We start from the raw sequence: 20,166 nt of genomic DNA, 5'->3' as shown, positions 1-20,166 counted from the left end.
TAGGAAAAAGCAAAGTCACTTCTAAAGAAATATATTTTTTTCTAAATACATGTGTACATATAAGCATAGACACACAAACACATTTATGCTTGTTAGAAATACATATGCATATTGTAGGAACTGTAAAATAAATACAAAGTGAAAAAAATGATGCTCCCAAGTCAGCAGTAGCCATATAAATAAGCTAGGTATAATGATTTTCAGTCTCCTTGTTTACAATTCACATTATTTTTCTTATAAAATTTATTTCATTCTATATGGAAGTGTTTAAGACAATATTAAAGAGCAAAATATAATTTTATACGGAATGGTTAACTTTTTTTATTGTGAAAATGCTGTACAGAGGGGTTACAATTACATGGGCAAGGTAATGAGTACATTTCTTATCAAGCATTGTTGCATCCTCCTTTGTTTCCCCTTCCCTTCCCTTCCCATCTCCCCCCACCACTTCCCCCTCCCCGCCCCCAGGCCAAAGTTGTAAACTTTGTTTTCAACATAAGGACTTGTACGTCTCATTGTTGCAATGGGTCCACCTGTATCCCTATTTAAACGATTTGTTTTTTCCCTTCCCCTCCACAAATTACACCGACATCAAATACAGCGAAAGCTAAAGTTCGTTTTTTTGACATAAATCTTGTACATCTCATTTTTGCAATGGGTCCACCTGTATCTCTATTTATATATATATTTTTTCCCTTCTGACACTAGGGATTAAACTCAGCCTCACATGTGCTAGGCAAATAGCACTCTACCCTTTGAGATATAGCCCCTAGCCTTTTTATTTTTATTTTGTTTCTGATACTAAGTCTTGCTACTTTTGCCTAAGCTAGCCTTAAACTCCAGATCCCCAATTTGCCTCTTGAGTAGCTAGAATTACAGGTGTATTTTAGCATACTCAGCTGAGAATGGTTAACTTTCTAAACAGTAGAATGGGAACTGTTATAAGAAATACTGTAAGTATTAATGCAAGTTTAACTTGTAGGCAACTAAGCAAATGTTTTGTTTTGTTTTTACCCTGAATCTATTCCGTGCAATAAAGGAAAAGTGAACTTAGTGTACCTCCTGAATCTCCCAACATGCCACCAATGATTCTTCTTCCTGAAAAATTGAGATGTCCATTTTTGTCCTCTCAAACTCAGAATATTACCAAGAGTAGTAAGTGCAGAGACATAAATGTAAGACCAAAATTTACACTGCCCTGTTACATGAACACTCTTCAAGGTTCCTGGCAATTTCAGGCATTTAGTACATCAGCAGCACTCTCAGGTCTCTTTTCTAAAATTGAACGTCATAACTATCTTTGGAAACTGAATGGCAGTGGCTGGTTTTAACTGGCATCACAATTACCTTATTTTCACAGGAATCGTTTATCTGTAAAGATCAAAGGTAAAATTTCATTTTTCCTGTATGTATCTGATTTCCTTAATATGCACTGTTGCTTGTTTGTTTGTTTTGCCTGTCATGGAGCTTGAACACCCTGAGCCTTTCTTTGTTCAAGGTTAGCGCTAGCACTCTACCACTTGAGCAACAGCTCCACTTCTTTTTTTGTAGTTAATTGGAGATAAGAATCTCAAAGACTTATCTGCTCAAACTGGCTTTGAACCATGATCCTCAAGATCTCTGCCTCTAGAGTAGCTAGTATTACAGGTGTGAGCCACTAGCACCTGGCTTAATATGCTGTTTTGTACCTACAATGTCACCTCTTTCAATCCTAATAAAGCATTCTTCCAATGTAATTGGAAGTAATTAATTTCCCCAATACAACTACTCTCCTTGCTTTTGCACCTCCTTATGTTGCTTCACATTCCTCTGTCTCATTATCCCTACCAGTTGAACCAGAGCACCTCTCTATTAATCCCTGACTACTAACTTCCAAACAATTGCCAGTTATCTCCTTCGGCAATTTAAATTTTTTAAGGTGATATAATTCCTATTACCAAATATCAATCATCCTTTGCCTCATTCCATTTTGAGGCCTAAATATGGGAGTAAGTCTTAGCTTTTGGTTAATTGTTTAATTTCTATTAGTGCTTCAAGATGATAATCTACAAATATGTTATTTGAGGGGGCAATTTGCCTATTTAATTTTTTCCTATCATTACAGGAGGCTTCTCATATTTGTTCCTTCGAGGTTTTTTGGACTCCTATGCATAAATAAAAATTTCTTTTGTCTCTTTCAAGTAGAATACCTTATACGTAACAATGAGCTCAAGTGAGAGACATTCACAGGCTCCTATCCTCTGAGAAGAATGTGCTATGTCTTCACATATCCAAGTACAGTTCTGGTGCTGTGTAAGCTTTCACCCCTACCAAGTAGGGGTGGAAGTACTGGTCACATACTTTCAAGTTTCAGTAGTAAATTATATAAGTAAATCCATTACCATACACTGTGGGGGGAGGGGAGAATGTAGTTGTGGAGATGGGAGGGAAGGGATGGTAGGGGGAAACAAAGGAGGAGGCAACAATGCTTGATAAGAAATGTACTAATTACCTTCTCATGTAATTGTAACCCCTCTGTATGGTATTTTCACAATAAAAAACTTATTAAAAAAAGAAAAAATTCAAAACTAAACAAAAATTTTCCAATCAATTTGAGTCCCATCTCTGTCAACTTATTTTTCCCCATCGCCATTCTTCCTGTATCAAGCTGACTTCGTACTGCATTATGGAAGGACAAGAACAGGAAGGAGCTGAGCTTATCTAGTGAAATGGAAGCAGAAAAGACAAACTGGGTCAAAGGATGAAAAAAGACACTTGTTTGTGAAGTTGACCAGAGTAGGGGTGAAGTAGGAAAAATGTATCAGGAGACTCCAATATTTATTATTTTATTTTCCCATGAAAGGAAAAAGAAAAAAAAAATAAGCAACTTCTTGTTCTTGCATCGCTTCACTTAAGTATCAGCAGATTCCAATGCCCATGTTAGACAATTATCCAGTCTTGCGACTTTTTCTTAGTTTATGCTCCCTGAAATGCCCCCCCCCCGACTCCCCATTGCTTCACAGTGTCCTTGCTTATATGACTGTCACAGCCCTTCAAGACTGTTCAAATCTCATCTGACTCAGAAGGTTACCCCTGACTGGTCACTGGCCTCTCCTCTGTGAATATCACCAGGCAGCTGCCACATGTTGCCAGTTGCCCCTCGAAACCAAACTATATAGACTATATACACATTTATGTTTCTCTCCATCTTTTCAGCAATTACAAAACTGCTATGCCTACTACCACACACTACAGTTCAATGGCCACTGCCTTCATTTTGATATATACCTGTCATACTTTTGTAGATGGTTAACCTCATTTCAATATAGGATATCCGTGACTACATTCTCAATCAAGCCAATAAGAAGTGGGAATTAGTGTCTAGCACAAGGCCTAATCTCATGCCAAGGATCATTATGGGCAAGGGCTTGTGGCTGGCCCATAAAGAGGGTTTTCAGGGTAGGAGAGTGTTCCTTAGAGACTTTCATATTCACCCCTTTCTTGTATAAATGTATCTTTCCAAGCTGTGACTGTATCACCATAGTAACACCCACCACAGTGGGGAACCAGTGATGGGCCATCTTAGTGATGGGCCTTACAGGAAATAAGGGTTAGATATATCCTCACTCACCATCCATCATGAACACTAAGGCGTAAAATCAGTTTAAGTATTTTTTTGTGTTCATAAAAAATGTTTAGCATGCCAGGTGTCAGTGGTTCACATCTATAATCGTAGCTTCTAAGGAGGCTGAGATCTGAGGATCATGGATTGAAGCCAGTCAGGGCAGAAAAGTCCATGAGACTCCTATGTCCAATAAACTACTCAGAAAAAGCTGGAAATGGAGCTGTGGCATGAGTGGTAGAGTGCTAGCCTTGAGCACAAAGAGGTTCAGGGACAGCATCTAGGCCCTGGGTTCAAGTCCCAGGACCCACACACACACACACACACACACACACACACACACACACACACACACACACAAATGGTTTCCAGTGCACAGTGGCTCACATCTGTAACTCTAGCTACCAGGGAGGTGGAGGATTACATTTCAAAGACAGCCCAGGCAAAAGAAAAATTCTCCATCTTAACAAGAAAAGCTGTGTGTAGTACCTGACATTCTAGCTATGGGGAAGATAAGAGAGTATGAACAGGAGGATCATAATCCAGGATAGCCTGGGGGAAAAGTGAACTTCTTATCTCATAAACATAATCAGAGCCCCAAAATGGGGAGGGGCCTTTGGTTTCAGTGGCACAGCCTCCACCTAGCAAGCAGAAAGCCCTGAGTGCTGAATTCAAACCACAGCATCGTACCCCCAAATGTTTGAAGAAAGAAAATTACTTACTGCCTTCCCACGTACAATGCAAAAGATTCAAAGCCCCTTCTACTCTCTTCCAGTGCGCAAGATGGAAGAATGCATATGCTATTGCTTCACTGTCTCCTCTCTTCAAGATGTGTTCTGGGGGTAGGATTAAGCTTTTCATTTCTAGTAGGTACTAAAATAAAAAAGGCAGGAAACGTGTTAAGACACAGTGATTTGGAACTCAATACGGAAATAGGTTGATTTTCCCCGAGCCATTATTAATAAGCGTTTCATCAAACCCCATTACTACATTTGAAGGCAATTACTAAAACATCCAGCAATTCAAAGTTTGCTGACAGTACTAGTTTCCTTTAGTAAGATCAGAGGCTTGTAGGCCAAAATGTTCTAATTAAAGATAAAGACTCAAACAGCAGAAAGAAAAATGTAGAGGATACAATCATTTAAATTTGTAACTAAATGAAAAAATATAAAATGGACACGTGAAGATCAAGAAATCATATGTTTAAACCAACTGCCCTGGTCATTGACTACTACTGCCTACTATTTTTTTTCTATAAAAACCAATCAAAGAGAAAGACTTTAGCACATAAAAAGTGACACCTAGAGCTGCCTTCAGCCTGGGAAGGACAGAGGGTGGAACTCTGAACAGAAGAAGATGCGAGGGGGGGCGCAGTACAGACTCCAAACTACAATGACCTTTTAGATTCTTTCCCCAAGGCAGGCTGAGTCTCAACTTATACCTCTCCTTTCCTCCTTTCTGCAAAGTTACTGGGGTATGGAGCAAAAATGAGTATTCTTTCAGGAGCCTAAGCAAACACTAAATTTCCATCTTCATTATTTTATATGTTCTATGGAATAGAAAGGGAAGAAAATTTAGAACATTCTCCTAGTGTTCTAGTCCTTATTATCTCCCTTACTGGATCTACCTTCAATAAATTATGTGCACACACCACCAATAACAACAACAAATTCATGTAAACCTTCTTTCAAATGAAGATTATCAGACCATGGAAGGAAATGTTCAATTAGAAGATGAACCTAACAAAAGGAAGGTCCATAAGGAGACATGTTCAAAACTACTAATGTAAGAGAGGTGATCTGTGGTGTCTGTCAGTAGAAACTTATGAAAGACAGTGACAGATGACAGATGACAGCATTTCGGTACATAGAATGGAAATTTGTGATGCTTCATTATCATCTAGCTAAGGATTTACATCCTTCAGTGTCCCCCAATTGTTTTTAAGCCTCCTCTCTTGTTGGCAAGCTTGATGGCAGGGTGTGTGGCACAATGGGAAGCAGGAGGATACATTCAGGCCTTTGGATTCTAAACCTCTTGCCTCAAAGAGAAAGAGGAGAAAAATAGAGAGAGGCCCCAGAGAGCAGTGACGCACACACCATACTTTTGGGGATGCTGGGAAAGAAAGCCTTCCTCAAGAAAGATCTCAATAGAAGGAGTTCTTTCCAGACTGGTCTAAGAAAGATGTTTATTATTTTGATGGTAACTCTTAAAGCACCAATTATAAAAGAACCTTTTGGCCACTTGGCTTTTTGAGGCTACAAGCTATGTTTTTCCTTCTCTATCTTGTTTTGCAACAGTGTAGGATGAAAATCTTTTGGAAAAAATAATGACTGATAGTTACCTGGCAACACAACTAGTATTATACTTATAATGATATCAGCTATTATATAAATAGAAAAGGTGAGCTTTATGGTGAGAGAATCCTGGCTATCCTTTATGAAGCCTTAATAGAAGCCATTATAATACACATGCCAGCCAAAGTCTTAAAACTCCAAGGTTATAAGTAATGAGAAAGATATATACCTTACAAAGCACTACAAATTATATTGTTCAGAGAAAGTCTGAAAAATGACCATTTTGTTATGCTTAACAATCACTGAGAAAATTGATGAGAAAAAATTTCTTGCCCAAAGACAACTCCAGAACAAGATTTTAATTTGCATTTCTAATAATTATTCATAGCCATCATTCCTATCAAATAGACATATCAAGAAGACAAAAATTGCCAGGCGCTGGTAGTTCATGCCTATAATCCTAGCTACTCAGGAGATTGAGATCTGAGGATAGAGTTCAAAGCCAGCCCAGGGAGTAAAGTCTGTGAGACTCTTATCTCCAATTAGCCACTCAAAAACCAGAAGTGGTGGTGCCTCAAAGTGGTAAAGCACTAGCCTTAAGCTGAAGGGCTCAGTGACAGCACTAAAAAAAAAAAAGACAAAAATTTATTGAAAAGCATTTTTGACCACCAGAATATCTATCTATCTATTAAATAATAGTACACGTGTATAAGACAGATGGTTTAACTCAGCCTGTGAAGCTGTAGCTTCAAGGATCATCTGTAGTCCTGAATGTTTGGTAAAGTTTTGTTTTTCCCTCTAAGTCATAAGTCTTCTCTGTTATAAACATTATATATACACATATACATGTATATGCATACACATACAGATGTTTATATACAGACACATGTACAAACAATATGTGCATATGTATGTGTGTATCCATGTCTTTTTCTCAGCTGAATAAGAACCTCAAGAGCATGAGCTTTGTAATCTTCATCTAATTTTCCTGCTGTATCTCCTGCAGTACACCTTGCACATCAAAGTAATGTATATGTATTATATATCAATATGTATATAAAGTTGAACTAAGCTAAAAATTGTACTTTTCAAGAACACTCTCAAATGAGCACCCCATGCTGTTGACATTTCATGAAACCAACCAAAAGAAATTCACTCAGCTCTGCCTTATTATATCTATTTTAGAAATAGGTTATGTCTATACAGGAAATTTATATTCCTTTATAAGTTTCAAAGAGAATGTTGTCCCTAATCAAAGCATGGAGGATAATAGCAACAATGTGCTATGTTTTTGGCCATGCTTAAAATGGCTGGCAAGATCAGTTCTCAACATGTGCAACACTTAAATTAGAAAAACATGGAATAACATTTCATGTCCTACTTGTCAAGAGAAAAATAAATGGAGGAGGGCAGCTCTCTATCCACAAATATGCAGAAATCAATTAGCTTGCAAATCCTAGAACATGTTCTGCCTGCCTATATTAGCTATATTAGCCTATATTGGCTCCTATTAGCCAAGTTAGTATTCTGTGCTATCTTGCCTATGTTCTACACCGAACTTCTGAGATTCTCCATCAGACTGATTGGGGTACAGGGCCTCTAAAGGTTTCAGAAGTAGCTTTTCAAAAATGCATTTGTCAGAATCTAGTTCCGTATGCCCAATAATAGAGTCAATAAAGTCAAGATGTACAAAGCAGGGCAGAGGGCTGTTGTCTCTGTGTGAGTGTTGCCTACTCATGGAGGTATGGAGCAAAGGCTGGCTCAACAGTAAGGAAAGATGTGTTATAGTGTCTCCCACCTGAGGCTGCCCTAGGTGACTACTGAGGTCTCTTAAGGTTCCAAATTTATATAATGATTTGAGAAAGAATAAATCTTGGTATGTTTAACTATCAGTTGCTCCTCAAAACTAGGTAACAGAAGAATTTAGCATGGAAAATATTTATTGTACAATGTTTACAAAATGTATAATTATGCTAAGTGGATAAAACAACCAATGTACCATACTACATATCCTAGATTATTCTCATAATAAAATGTAGCCATTAAAAAAAAAAAAAAACATTGGAGGAAGTGGCGCTATAGCTCAAGTGGTAGAGCGCTCGCCTTGACCTGAAGAGCTGAGGGACAGCGCCCAGGCCCAGAGTTCAAGCCCCACGACCCACAAAAAAAAAAAAAAAAAAAAAATGGAAACTACATAGATGTGATGGTAAATGCCAGAAATTCTAACACTCAGGAGGCTGGGCAGGAGGACTGTAATTTCTAAGCCAGTCAGAATTACATAGTAAGACCTGGCCTCCAAAAACAAAAAAATAAGAAAAATAGGACAAAAAAGGAAAGGTTATAGATTGAATGTTAATGATAACTCGATATTTGATTTTATAGTAGATGTTTTGTGGGTTCTTTGTGTACTTTCTGGGTTTTCTGCTATACTTTCTCCATGTGTGTGTGCATATATATAATCTGTTTTATAAATTTGCAAAATATTACACAAAATGTAAATAATACAAAAAAGATAATAAAACATAGCCATGTTTTGCATGTCTACTGGCTCTGAAAAAAGGCAGAAAACTTGGTTTTTTAAAATATAAGTGTTGAGAATAAAACTAGTGCCACTGGAAGAGAGACTACATTTCTGAGCTTCAATGTGGTCTACTCCTTGAACTCAGTAAGACAGAGTAGAACAGGACAGAACACTTCAGGTTATCGTGGCTCTCATTTAGTTGGAGAATGATGGAGAATGAGGTACATATGACCAAGGCTCCTAGCCTCATCTCCTGTATACCATCTGCAACTGTGAACTACTGTTTGAAATCTTTGGAATCTTCCTCCACAATACAGCTTGTAGATCTTAGTCACATTATGTATTTACCTTTCAGTTTGTTCACTGGTAAAATTAAAAACACTTTGTTAGTTATTAATTTTGTGTGTGTGCTGGTCCCTGGGGCTTGAACTCAGGGCCTGGGAGCTGTCCCTGAGCTTTTTTGCTCAAGGATAGTGCCCTACCACTTAAGCCTCAGCTCCACTTCTGGCTATTAGTTTTACTATTGGTAGTTAACTGGAAATAAGAGTCTCAGAATTTTCTGTCTTGGCTATCTTGGAAATGGATATCTCAGATCTCAGCCTTCTATGTAGCTATGATTATAGGTATAAGTCATTAGCACCTGGCTGGGTTTCAATTTAAAAGATTATGTAAGATGGTAATATGAAGCATTCAATATAGTACCTGTGAACAAGTATTTGTATATGTGTTCATTGTATATGTGTTCATTTAGTGATTAAAAAACATGAAATGCAGTAGCTAGTGCTTGTAATCCTAGCTACTTGGGATGCAGAGATCACGAAGATTTAATTTGAGGCTGGCCAAGTTTTTTGGTGTGTTTTTTTTTTTTTTAACTTCGTAAGTCTGCATTTCAACAGAAAAAAAAAAAAATATGAGCACTATGGTTTAGGCTGGCCCAGGTATAAATATTGAGTGCCTGTCTTAAAAATAACCAAACCAAGAGATAGGTGTTGGGGGATCATGGCTAAAATCCTGGCTAGTCAGAAGGCTGAGATCTGAAGATCCTGCCTTAGCTGTACATAACTAGCAAAAGCTAGAACAGGAAGTGTGGCACAAATGGTAGAGCACTGGCCTTCAGGGAAAAAGCCAAGACAGAACAAAGACCTAAAGTTACAGGCCATGAGTTACAACCCCAGTAATGGCACAAAAAGAGAAAGGTAGAGAGACAGAGACAGAGACAGAGACAGAGACAGACAGAGACAAAGACAGACAGAGACAGAGAGGAGAATGCCTCAAGATAGAATGCTTGCCTAGCAAGTATAAGGCTCTAAGCTCAAACTGCAGTTTTACAAGAAAAAAACAATAAATAAATTAAATTAAAAGTGAAATGTCTGTATGATTCTGAAAGTGAGTTACGGTGTTTGTGTGTACATGCCTCACCAACTACACATAATCAAGTACATTTCCAAGTAAAATGTTGTGTGTGTGTGTGTGTGTGTGTGTGTGTGTGTGTGTGTGTGTGTATTTACAAATCATAGTAGCAAATCAGGTAAAGAGAACTGACTACTGGAGGTCACTAATCAACCAATATAGCAAGAAGCATAAAGCAAAGTTGAACAAACCTGGTGACCTTACAACTTCTCATCACAAGGTACTTTGCTCCATTCCACTCCAAACTATTCATCAGTTACTTTATTTAATTTGCAAACTATGCAAGTACCCACAATATATCCCAGAGTGCCACAGTGCACATGCACCCTAGGAACAGAAATGTTGGAGTCCCACAATGGTTCACCAAAAGTATGAATATGACAGCACCTATAGCTTACCCAAGGATACAGATGTGGGAAAATCCACCCCACATCCCAAGCACACAGACGCGGGAATGACATAGTTTGTCCCAGGGACCCAAATACAGGAAGAGCCAAAATTTACCCTAAGGACATGAACGTGAATCAGGTTACATTATTACCCGATACTCCCTAGTCTTTGAGGGAGGGAAAACAGGGCAAAGAAATACAGGCAAGAAAATACAAAACTTCAACCTACTGAATATCTCAGAAAAGCACTAAGAATGCATTTAGCACTAAGGAAGCAAACAGAAAGCATATGTCTGAAAAGGCTTCACAAAAATAGAAGATATAAGTCTATCTGATTAATAAGAATTTACTTGGCAAAGAATAGGAGTGAGATTCCAGGCCAAGGGCAAGCCTGGGCAAGGCATATGTAGTTATAATCTGGTGAAACTAGAACATTGTCATAATAGCAATTGCCTACACTAGCATGTGCCAGGCAGGCTCAGGGGGGTTCAATAGCTTGTTGAGTGTTGTACAAGTTGCACAAAGCAGAAATGGTATTTGAATGCAGGCTTCCTTCTACTCTCCAAGAGAGACCGTCAAGAACAGTGGTTTGAAAGGCCTCCTGTGGCATTCTCTGGAGCTGGCTCTTTACTGTCATAGGCCAGGGAGGTGACAACATTGAGGAAAAGGGAAGGGAGTTGTCCAGGAACTGAATCTGAGGGTGAGAGAAGGAATCAAAGATGACTGAAGTTTTTAGCTTCAGGATTTAGAATAGCATGTGTCCTGAGCTGGGATAAAGACCATGTTGTAGACACCTTGTATACTGTTTTGTAGAATGGGAACTTCTTTGTACAACTACTTAAAGATAATAATTATAAAAATTAAAAAAAGAAAGAAGCTATTATCTTTCACGCACACACACACACACACACACACACACACACACACACACACACACACACACACACACCCTAAATAAAGGCTGGAAGTGGGGCAATGGCTCAAGTGGTGGAGAGGTAGCCTTGAACAAAAGCAGCTCAGGGACAGCACCCAGGCTCTGAGTTCAAGTCCCAAGACAGGCACAATAAAAAATAAAAGACATCAGAGGAATAAAAGGGTTGGTAAAGGGAACTAATATAGCTGAAGAACCTGCAGAATATCCCCAAAGGTGTGGAGCATGCAAGAGAAGCAGAAGTTGGGCTATGGGAGCCACATGGAATCTCCCAGGAGAGCTTTAAGCAAGACAAGAGTGTTCCTCCTAAAGCCAACACAAAGGGGTGGGTAGGACAGGAAAGGATATAGGAGAGTGCCTAGAGTTCAGGGCACAGACAGAAGATGCCATGGAGCTCAGGTGGATTCAAGCAATAAGTACCCCAGGGTTTGGTAGTGTTGCTTAGTGGTAAAACACAGGATTAGCACGTATGAAGCCCTAGGTTCATATATACACCTCCAAAGGTATAGGTGATGGAGGTTTGTCAGTGAACCAAATACTGAGGAAAAACTAAATAGGATGAAGTTTGAAATGGCAGAGGTGAAGTGACCTTGGTAGGAAAAGGTCACCAGGGATGGCCTTACCTGGGGTGACCTTTGAAAGGGTGATCTTGATGGGAGCATCTGCAGTACTTTTTGTTAAAGAAAGACAAACCTTCTATTCCTAAAAGATGTGGATTAAAACTGGTTTCTCTTGATGTTCCTCTGAGTCACCTTTCTATAATACATTCTCTTACTCTAATCCAAAAAAGCTTTAGGACAAAATATGACTCAACTCAAAGGAAGTTATATTGAAATAATATTTCTGAAATGTGCCATTGATACACAATATCATATACAATCTGCCAGGGTATTTTGAATTTCTGCCTCCACGCTTGAAGCATTTTTACATGCTAAAACCCACTACACATTGTTTCCTAAATTGGATTAAAAATCAATTTTATACTCTGTCAATCAGCTTTTCCAAGACATAAAAAGAGGACTGCTTTAGTGCTTGCATGAAATAGAATTCCCAGTGCTATAACGATGTCCTGTAGATATTCCGTTAGCATACACAATTACCGGCATGTTTTCCTCCATAAGCCTCTAAAATCCCCATGAAATCAGAGTTTCTAGCTTGCCATTAGATAAGCTTTTTGAAAGGAAAAAAAAGGTAAAAATTTTAATGAGAATGAAGTATCATAGCATTCTTAATTCTTTCCTCACGAGTTTCTATACTGAGATTTATCATTTTAAAAATATCTGCTATATTAGGTAAGACTCGCCTCCATATTCTGACCAGGCTAGGCTACCCTATTAGTAAACAAAACAAGCTCAGGACTGCTGCTGTCCTGTGTACACTGCCCCAGAATGGCAGTGAGAAGGGCACATGGGGTAATGGTACTGAGGTTTTTAGGCAACATTAAGTTATACACTTTTGTCCATTGGTACTGATGAGTGTCCTGGATATTCCTCTCTTAAATAACTCCATCCAAAACATACAGGTATTCCAAGGAGCTGGCAAACCCTCTATAATGTTCATGTGAACATGGGCTTCTTGTTCTATGGGAGGAATGTAAGAAGCTTGGGATAGTTTGGATATTTACAACTCTGGGCACTGGAATCTGTAACCACACAGCTCACTACAGGTGAGTTCCCTCTTGCTTCAGTGTCTTCTTACTCACACGGCTCCTCCAACCCTGTAGCTGAACAGTGAACCATCACTCCAACAATCTAACACCAATTGGTAGAAGCCTGAGAAATAAAATAAATGACTGCTTGTTTTTTTTTTTTCATAAGCAGTGGAAAAGGTTTGGGGAAGAGTAAAAAATAATAGAAATTGGAAACATTTTGCTTGGGAGCTAATAATAATGGGGTTCTTTGAGTACAAGTGTGTGTGCATGTGTACTCATGTGTCTAGGTGTGTAGGGGACTATTGCCACACAATCTGCTTAGTCAGGGAAATTGGTTTCATTGTAAAAAGGAAGGAGTCATCTCAGCCTCCATGAGGAAGAGAATACTATGGTTTGGATCTGGAATGTTCCCCAAAGGCCCAAGTGTTCAAAGGTTTGCTCTCTGATTTGATGCTACTGGAAGATAGTGGAAACATGAAGAGGTGTAGTCTAGAAGGAAGTCTTCAGGTCATGGGGAGAGTCAAAGGGGTGTTGGGACCCTGACTCATTCTTTTTCCTTTTTGCATACCAGCCATGAGATGAGGGATGCTTCCATGTGTACTAGTCATGATGTGCTACTTTACCACGGGCCCGATGAAATGTGGCCAGCTGATCATATACTGAAACTCACAGTAGATGCCACAGTAAAACCAAAGCACACCTTTTTTCTTTATAAGTTGATTGTCCCTGGTATTATTTACAGTAACAGAAAACTCATCAACACAAATGATATCCTGTCTCAGTAATACAAGGGTAATAAAGAATGGAGAAAGACAAGATTATGAGACAACCTCATTTACACAGGGAACACACTGTTGGGTTAGTTCTACGGGAACTGTGAGGGTAAGTTCAGAAGAAAGGGGCCTGAGTATGGAGAAGTCTCACTCTAGACATGAAGTATTGTGATGGGGTGGAGAGGACCTGGTGGGAGTAGCAAGGGGCAGGAAAAGTACTACACTTAGAACATGACTACATGTTCTAACTGACCACATTCAATAAACTTATGAAGCAGATATAAACTACCAAATCCCTGGAGGCAATAGCAACAGCCTGAATATGCTAGTCACTACTTCTCAGATCTGCAGACTGAAGGGAGGCTGAGATTACCCAAGGCCAGAAACTATGATATGGCGATGAAAGTATAGAATTGAGGTAGGATAGCTCTTTATTTGTTAAGCACATGAATAATTTTTTTCTTTGAAAAAAGAGACTAAACTGGGTACTGGTGTCTCTGCTTACAATCTCGGCTATTTGGGAAGCTGAGATCTGGAAGACTGAAGTTCCAGGTCATCCCAGGAAGAACAGGCAGTGAAACTCTCTCAATAAAAAACAAGCTGAGTGAGATAACATGTAAGCGACATCTCAGCTTCAATAGGAAGCATAAGATAAACAGGTTACTGCCCAGGTGTAAAACTCAGCAGCAAATAAGACCCTAGCTCAAAATAACTAGTGCAGATAAAGGCTGGAGGCATGGTTCAGATGGTAGAGCACTATACTTGTAAGAACTAGACCTTGAATTCAAACCTCAGTACTGCCAAAACAAGCAAACAAATCTCATTCCCTTTAAATACAAAGCTATTTTAATTTCATTAAATAGGACTGGGGAATCCTCTAATGTGTTAAAAGAATTCTTTGTTTTCTTGAACTGTACAGTCAGCTAGTTCTTCAGAATCACTGGCATCATTAAGATTCTAAAACCTACAAATGTACTCCAAAAGAGGTAAAGAACAAGTACTTAGTCAATGCCCTATAGTGGAAGACAAAAAGAAGAGAGAAGGACTAATTCTAAGGAGAAAGGGACACAGGTTTCCTGGTGATACATTTAATGGTAGTAGTGAGGGGATTGGTGAAGGATGAGCAGGATTTCTTTGGAGGAAACCAGGAGGGAAGGAGGAGAGGATGTTTCTGGAATGATGAACAGAATGTAAAAATTAGCTGGGAAAAATGACAAATTGGGTTCGATTTTTAGGGGTCCTGAAGAGCCTTTAAGGGGTTTCTACCTTCTGTGGGACACAGTTGCAGTATTTTGGCAGGGGGTAACATGTAATTAGCAATGCAGTCTATTTACTTGCTTCCTCACTACTAATCTTCTGCAGTCTAAAACTTCAGAAATTCTAGAGATTAAGTGTCTTTCATTTCTAATACAGAACTTGGCTTTCTACTGTTTTTGTTTTCAAGTTTTGTGGTGTGATAAGGAGTAAACCTTCTTACTCTTCATGCTTGCAGGTGAAGAGTGCCATCCTAATCCTCAGGGCCAGCTGCAGCTGTTTTCTAGCAGACCTTGCCTATTGATCAAGCTAGAGGCAATCTTGGCACTGCCTACATGATGGTTTTGAAGGTATACAGAACGCAAGAGTTATGGAATCATGGAAGCTGCCACCCATATTTCAAAGGAAGACCCAGAATGCCAGGCAATGGGTCAGGATATCTGTAGGCATCCTCCAAGAGGAGGAAGCTGACAATATAGGCTAAGCTACAACAGAGACCCCCAAAATGATGGAGAGGCCAGCTATATGGAACATCTGCTAAGGATGTTAAGGAAAACATCAAGCAACAAGTGGAGCCAGCCCAAGAGAGAGGCTACCTGGGCTGCAAAAGGCAAACCACAGGGAGAGGCTCTCCATGTCAGTTGGAACTTACATCTCACTATCACATGCTTCAGATACTGGACACAGAGCTACAGAACTTAGTATTTGTTCTGAAGGTTTTTAGTCTTGTTTTGGTTAGTTTGTCTAATTTAGTTTCTTTTTTATTCTCCTATTTTTCATCTTTGGAATGAGAATATTTATCCTATGCCTTCTATACTGGAAATATGTAACTTTTTTTTAACAAGGGCTCATAGCTAAGAATTTGCCTTCAGTCTTAGAGGAGGTTTTAAACTGGGGCTTTTCAACAATGATGGAACTTGAGCTTTTTAGGGGCCAAAATTGGAATATAGTTAAAGAAGGGTATTATTTGGCTATGAAGTTGACATGGATATACTTGTGATGATTAATCTTGATTGTTATGAAGTTGACATGGATATACTTGTGATGATTAATCTTGATTGTTAATTTGATGGACTGGGAAGCAGCTAGATTAGTAAGGTTATCTCTGGGTGTATCCGTGTATCTGTGTATCCATTAGGATGACTCCAGAGAGAATTACTGTAATTAGAGTTCTAGAAGGGCCCATTTTGAATGTAGATGGCATCACCCCATAGGCTAGGGGCAGATATAGAGTAAAGAGGGAAAAGAAAGCCATATAGCAAAGGCATGCTCTGCTCTATCTATCAGCTTCCTTGGCTGCCATGGTATAAACTGCTCCATTTTGTCACAATTTCCCCATCATGGTTTACTGAAAAACATGGGTCAAAACAAATAATTTTTCTCTTTAAAGAGTTTTGTCAGGTATTTTTCCACAATGAAGACAAATATAACACACTATCTTCTCGGTTTCATAAGTAGAAAATTAAGTGAAATCAAATATTTGAGATGTTCTCAAAGCAATGATTTATGCTCTGAAATATACATAATATATTTATACACCATATACATACTGATGAGATTTTATCAGTCACTCCTGATCTGACCATTCATATTGCATACATGCATTAAAGTGCACATTATACCACAAAAAATATATACAATTACCATGTGTTAGCTAAAATATGTTAACATCTGAAATGTTTCTACTTTCAGAATCTTTTTTTTTTTTTTTTGGTCTGGTCAGGGGCCTGAACTCTGGGCCTGGGCGCTGTCTCTCAGCTCTTCAGCTCAAGGCTAGCGCTCTACCACTCTTGAGCCACAACGCCACTTCCGACTTTTTTTCTTTTTTGCTTATGTGTTGCTGAGGAATCGAACCCAGGGCCTCATGCATGCAAGGCAAGCGCTCTACCACTGAGCCACCTTCCTAGCTTTCAGAATCTTTTTTTGCAAGAATGCCAACTGAATTTATCAAATTCTTCTAGTAGCAGCCTAAAACTAATCATTTGGCTTTTAATAATCTTCTCTATAGGCTTAATTAACCATATCAGACCATTATACTACAATTTGACCATTTTAGTCAAACTATACGATCAATAAATTATACAGATTTGTATCTTGATTTTAAAGTTATGGTTAAGACAAATGGAAAGGACCTAGTTCCTAGGTTTGGGAGACCCCAAGAAAACAACTATTATTTTAATAATACACAAATATATAGTGATCAATTATTTTCCAAAAACTTCAAATACATTATCTTTATCAAATACATTAATCTTTATCATAGAAGACAGTCTTTATATTTTCATATTGTATTTTTATCTTTATTTAAAAGATGAATTCAGAGATGCTAGGCCCAAGATTCCATGGCTTATAAATTATAGCTGGAACTCGAACCCAAGTTTTCACTTTGGGGTCCAGGAATTGCTTAATACTACTAAAAGAACCTTATTATGCTCACAGAATAGCTCTGTAGTTAGCAAATAGTATTAAATAAATATTCATGGATGACCTAACATTACTGCAATTTGGGACAATTTTTTTATGCCTAGTCTTAAATTGCTAATCAATGTTTAATAAAGTTTTAGCTTAGGTGAAAAGATACTATATAAAAATGTATATTTACAGCTTCTAATGCCTAATACTTGCTTGACAAATACATAGTAGGCTATTACATAGTAGGCTATAACTAGAGTGGATAAATGCATCTGTATAAGAATATGGCACTCTGTACTACACTTCAATTTCCTGTTAAGCAAAAATATGACCTCGAGTGAGTAAAACCTCAAGAATGATATTAGATCACTTATCTCTGTTACCCTAGATATCAACAAAATAAAGTAGGTAACTCCATAAATCATCTCACATACACTCATTCACACACTTCACTCTTTTGCTATAGTACTGTTACAACATGAATATATTGCCTTTCTTTGTCATTTTTCATCAGTAAATCTTTTTTTTTGGGGGGGGGTCCGGTTGTGGGGCCTGAATTTTGGGCCTGGGCGCTTCAGCTCAAGGCTAGCGCTCTACCACTTGAGCCACAGCGCCACTTCCAGCTTTTTTCTTTTTGCTTATGTGGTGCTGAGGAATCGAACCCAGGGCCTCAGGAATGCAAGGCAAAAGCTCTACCACTGAGCCACCTTCCCAGCCCTCACCAGTAAATCTTTATCAGATACTTTTCCAACAAATATATGCCTTCAAAAAATCTGGTATAAACACCAGGAATCGTTTTTTAGAGACAAAAATGTGCTTAATATCCAGAGACTGAACGTGACCCTTAGCTACATATCTATCATACAACAGTTACTCAAATACAGGTGAATTCTAAATACAACTATTTCATGTTAAAGATTACAGAAATATCCTCTGTCCCAAATTTGATTTCCTTAAAACCAACCTAGAAAATAAAATGTGGGCAATACTGACTATAAACGGGTCAGCAATGTGTCCAACAACTAAGACAAATATTTCCTATTTTATGTATAGAAATGACATCACTAATAAAAAATTACTACATACTTTGAGACTTTTCCCTATTCTTTTATTCCTAGTACAGACTCGAGACATGGACTGTCATATCAGTTGGTATTTCCCATATTTGGTCTGTGTAATGTAATAGGTATGCATTTCTAGCAAATGTATCAAGCCTTCAAGATTCCTACTCTACCAATTTAGATTTCCTGACCTGGTTTGCCTGAACAAGGTGGATCAACTTACCTTATTATGTGAAGTTCAAAAACGAGCCCAAGGTTTAAGGTTTTGCTTATAAGGAGACTTCGTACTTAAAAATACTACAAGACCCCAACATTTGTCAGATGGAATCCATTGTTTTTTACCCAGGCCTACTGGGGACATGCCACTGTGGCAGTGAATACCTGCTCTGCTATCCTAACGAGCTCCTGGGGGTGGGAGATGCAAAGACTCACTTTTGGCACATGAGGATTGAATTCCACAGCTCTATGAATGGCCTCTACTGCATTCATCTCTGCTGTGCTCAGCCCCCGTCGAGATGCAGCCTCTGGAGAGAATCTGAAAAGCAGCAAGACAAACACCATCCAGTTGGGACCACTGCTTGGGCATACACTCAGAGAAGCATCTACACATCAAGGGCCCATAAAATTACAGCAAGCCAATGGCATGAGCTCACCAAATTTCCACTACATGAACCTCTGAACGGCCCCTTAAACTGAGGCCAACAAAAACCCCAGCAGAAGCAGAAAGCATCTTTCAAGGCAGAAGTTAAGTTCATCTGTCAAGTCTCTCTGTCTAAAAAGCTAATCTAAATTTTCTACAAGGTACCTGGGCTTAAGTGAGAGGCGGGAAGTAGGGAGGACTGATGAGGGCAGACAGTTGTAGGAAAAAGAGGAAACTAGGTTATAGAAGAGCGCACTTGGTTAAAAACAGAACTGGAATTTCAAAGGAGGCTCCCCACCCAATGTCAGTGCTGCCATGGAAGTTAAGTTGGCAGCTTCGGCAGTAGGCAAGCCTGCTTGGGCAGTTTGGCAGGGGATGTGCTTGCCCCAACTGCGGGCGAGACACTTGCCCCAGGGAATGAAAAAAACAAAAAACAAAAAAACAAAAAAACAAAAAAAAACCAGACCATGCAATCTCTTTCTCACCTCACACCCAGGGCTAACTCCAGAGCTGTGCTTGGCAGGCAGACACCACAGGGGAAGCTGTGACAACCCTGGCCCTGCCCTCCCAAGCTGGAGTCGCTGTGTAGGGAGAAAAGATGTTGCAGTAGGTACTGGCGATCTACAGGATAAAAAAGAATGAAAGAAAATTACTTCGGTCTTGAAGTGCACACACACTTAACAGCAAACCTGTCTGACACAGCAGAGGGTGGTTTCCTGTTCTCTGCTTTTCGATGCTATGGAAGGACTGCATTGGGGGAAGTATAAGCATTTGTGAACTCAAAAACAGTTAAGTGTTCTTTTCACCTGCCCATCTTCCTTGGATGAAGAGAGTAGCTCTATATGCCACAGTCACCTGCCTGAATAAAATGGGAAAATGTCCCACTGAGAAGGGACAAAGTAAACAGACCCTATGTGGGAAGCTAATCTGGAATTCATGAGGCAAAGAATGGGAGATGACCATCCCTAAGGCCACATTGCATTACCCAGTCGTGGACTACTGAAGGGAGTAGAATATGCAAAAATTGAATAGAAGAACAGCATTCTGCATAACTTCTAAGTAGGTCTTTTGTTACCTACTGTCTGTTAAAAAAAAGTCACTTCAGAGGCATAAAATTTCATATAAGTCCCTTTTTAGAGACCCACACACTCTTACAATACCTGGGGATACACATTTCCAAGTTCTAGTAGTGGAAGAAAAGATCAGCAGGTTTTGGAAAGTGCATGCTC

At 39.0% G+C, this 20,166-nt stretch overlaps 1 protein-coding gene across 8 annotated transcripts in view; it reads right to left on the bottom strand.

Moving 5' to 3' along the window:
- St7 (suppression of tumorigenicity 7) overlaps positions 1–20,166 on the bottom strand; it is a 204,132-nt gene that overhangs the window by 16,398 nt on the left and 167,568 nt on the right. For 7 of the 8 annotated variants that reach the window (XM_042695938.1, XM_042695940.1, XM_042695937.1 and 4 more), the window contains 2 exons: positions 18,730–18,832; positions 4,324–4,474 (listed from right to left, as the gene is read on the bottom strand). In XM_042695938.1, coding sequence (XP_042551872.1) covers positions 4,324–4,474; positions 18,730–18,832 — 254 coding nt within the window. Of the gene's footprint in view, positions 1–4,323; positions 4,475–18,729; positions 18,833–19,422; positions 19,559–20,166 lie in introns of those variants that run through there. The other variant, XM_042695945.1, reaches the window with a different exon arrangement.

This window comes from Dipodomys spectabilis, unplaced genomic scaffold (assembly GCF_019054845.1).
Source record: "Dipodomys spectabilis isolate Male_0828 unplaced genomic scaffold, ASM1905484v1 ptg000197l, whole genome shotgun sequence".
In the NCBI taxonomy this organism is placed as follows: domain Eukaryota; kingdom Metazoa; phylum Chordata; class Mammalia; order Rodentia; family Heteromyidae; genus Dipodomys; species Dipodomys spectabilis.
This window is presented reverse-complemented; position numbering and strand designations above follow the sequence as displayed.